This window comes from Amphimedon queenslandica, unplaced genomic scaffold, assembly GCF_000090795.2.
Source record: "Amphimedon queenslandica unplaced genomic scaffold, v1.1 AMPQUscaffold_12945, whole genome shotgun sequence".
NCBI lineage: Eukaryota > Metazoa > Porifera > Demospongiae > Haplosclerida > Niphatidae > Amphimedon > Amphimedon queenslandica.
Genome location: NW_003546819.1, coordinates 36133 through 37748, shown reverse-complemented (window position 1 = coordinate 37748; position 1616 = coordinate 36133). Strand labels below are relative to the sequence as shown.

General features: G+C 31.7%; 1 protein-coding gene across 1 annotated transcript in view; it reads right to left on the bottom strand.

Annotated features, from left to right (window-relative positions):
* Nucleotides 1-1616, bottom strand: part of LOC109586104 (uncharacterized) — a 24653-nt gene that overhangs the window by 18874 nt on the left and 4163 nt on the right. The window contains exons 4-5 of the mRNA XM_020002275.1: nt 801-896; nt 59-157 (exon numbers count right to left, since the gene is read on the bottom strand). Coding sequence (XP_019857834.1) covers nt 59-157; nt 801-896 — 195 coding nt within the window. The remainder of the gene's footprint in view (nt 1-58; nt 158-800; nt 897-1616) is intronic.

Sequence of the window (1616 nt, the reverse complement as noted above, 5' to 3'; positions counted from 1 at the left end):
GCTATCAACATAACAGCATGCTGTACATGTACATGTATGCATATACTGCAGTAGTTACCTCTTTAGGATTCTGATAGTTTACATTAGCTCCTTGAGACAGTGCAGACTGGACACCAGTAGAATCACCTCTTTTAGCAGCTTCATATAACTTCTTATTCTACAATGAGTCATATAGTAAGTTAAATACCATATACTGTCAGAAATATTGATGGAAGTTATATTTGGCAATTTGCTAAAAATTCATAATTGACAAAATTTATATTGGCAATAATTCTAGTGGCTGCATGTGGTCAGGGTGAACTAAAATGGCAGATTCTACTTTGGTGGTTGCTTATCATATCTTTCCTGCCAATATTTCCAGCTCTGTCATGAAGTAGAATTATTTAATTTTCCACATTATTATTACTACATGTACTTAAGTTCGTCCAGTACCATGTACATGTACATGTAGGTCACTCGCTTACTCCATCAGTAAACATCATAATACAGTATATACACTAAAACTAAATATTGCATAGCAGGATTTATTGACAAGTAAAAAATTTGACGAAAACAATAAATTTCCCATGTTGGCAAGTTTTAATTTGATGAATAAAAGAAATTTGTGCTTTATGTACACATGGTACAATTTTTGATGGTTACAAAGTTTGACATTTTATTTTAAATTGTCAACTCGTCAAAATAAAACATTTGTCAATAAATCCCGCTATATAGTATTCCAGTATACATTTACAAGTGGGAGTAGTAAAAGTAAATAAAACGGCTAAAAATAGATGTGAAGGTTAATAATACTGACTCACATTAACTGAAGTATTTGGATCAGCTTCTTCACTTAATAACTGTACAATATCATCATGTCCTTCTTCTGCAGCTAAAACTAAAGCAGTATCTCCTCGCTGTAAAAATAAGAACGTACATGTAAATAACATTAAGTGTGTAATTACTAGTTGTTAAAATGTTGTTAAGCTCTGTTCCTCATACAAGTACATGTACATGTACAATATATATAATTATTGAGGTAATACAAGTACATTTCTACTTTTTTATGGTCTAACTAAAGATTTTAGGAAAAAATCAAATATTCATCATTATTTTTCGGAAAATTGTGCAGTTTTTACAATTATTAAAATTAAAAATTTCAATTTTTACAAAATTACAAAATATTTTATCATTTTTGACAAAAATTTGGGGCTATTCAGTGTATTGACAAGAATATGAGGTTGAATGCTATCGTAATACATTCATTGCCATGATTATGATAACTACATGTACAGACAAATCAGGAGTCCATAAAGTGGGGTAAGGACTCCTGAGCCAAATAAAGAGGATTGTTAAGCTAGGTTTACAATATACGCTGTGATGTCATTACATTTAATGCTACATAAGAGCAATGATAAGACCAACCCATCTTTGGTTTTATGTTGTGTGCAATGTTGTAAGTGATGTCACAACTCATGCGTGAAGCTGCATATACTGTAAACCTAGCTTTAGTTACAATGAGAGCACTTAAGTGCAGACCCTTGCCACAACTGCTGTACACAACCAATTGTTATCACCTTAGATCAGGATGGATATCAGTCTGAATTATACTGAATCAGTCCTGAATCATGGTTTTC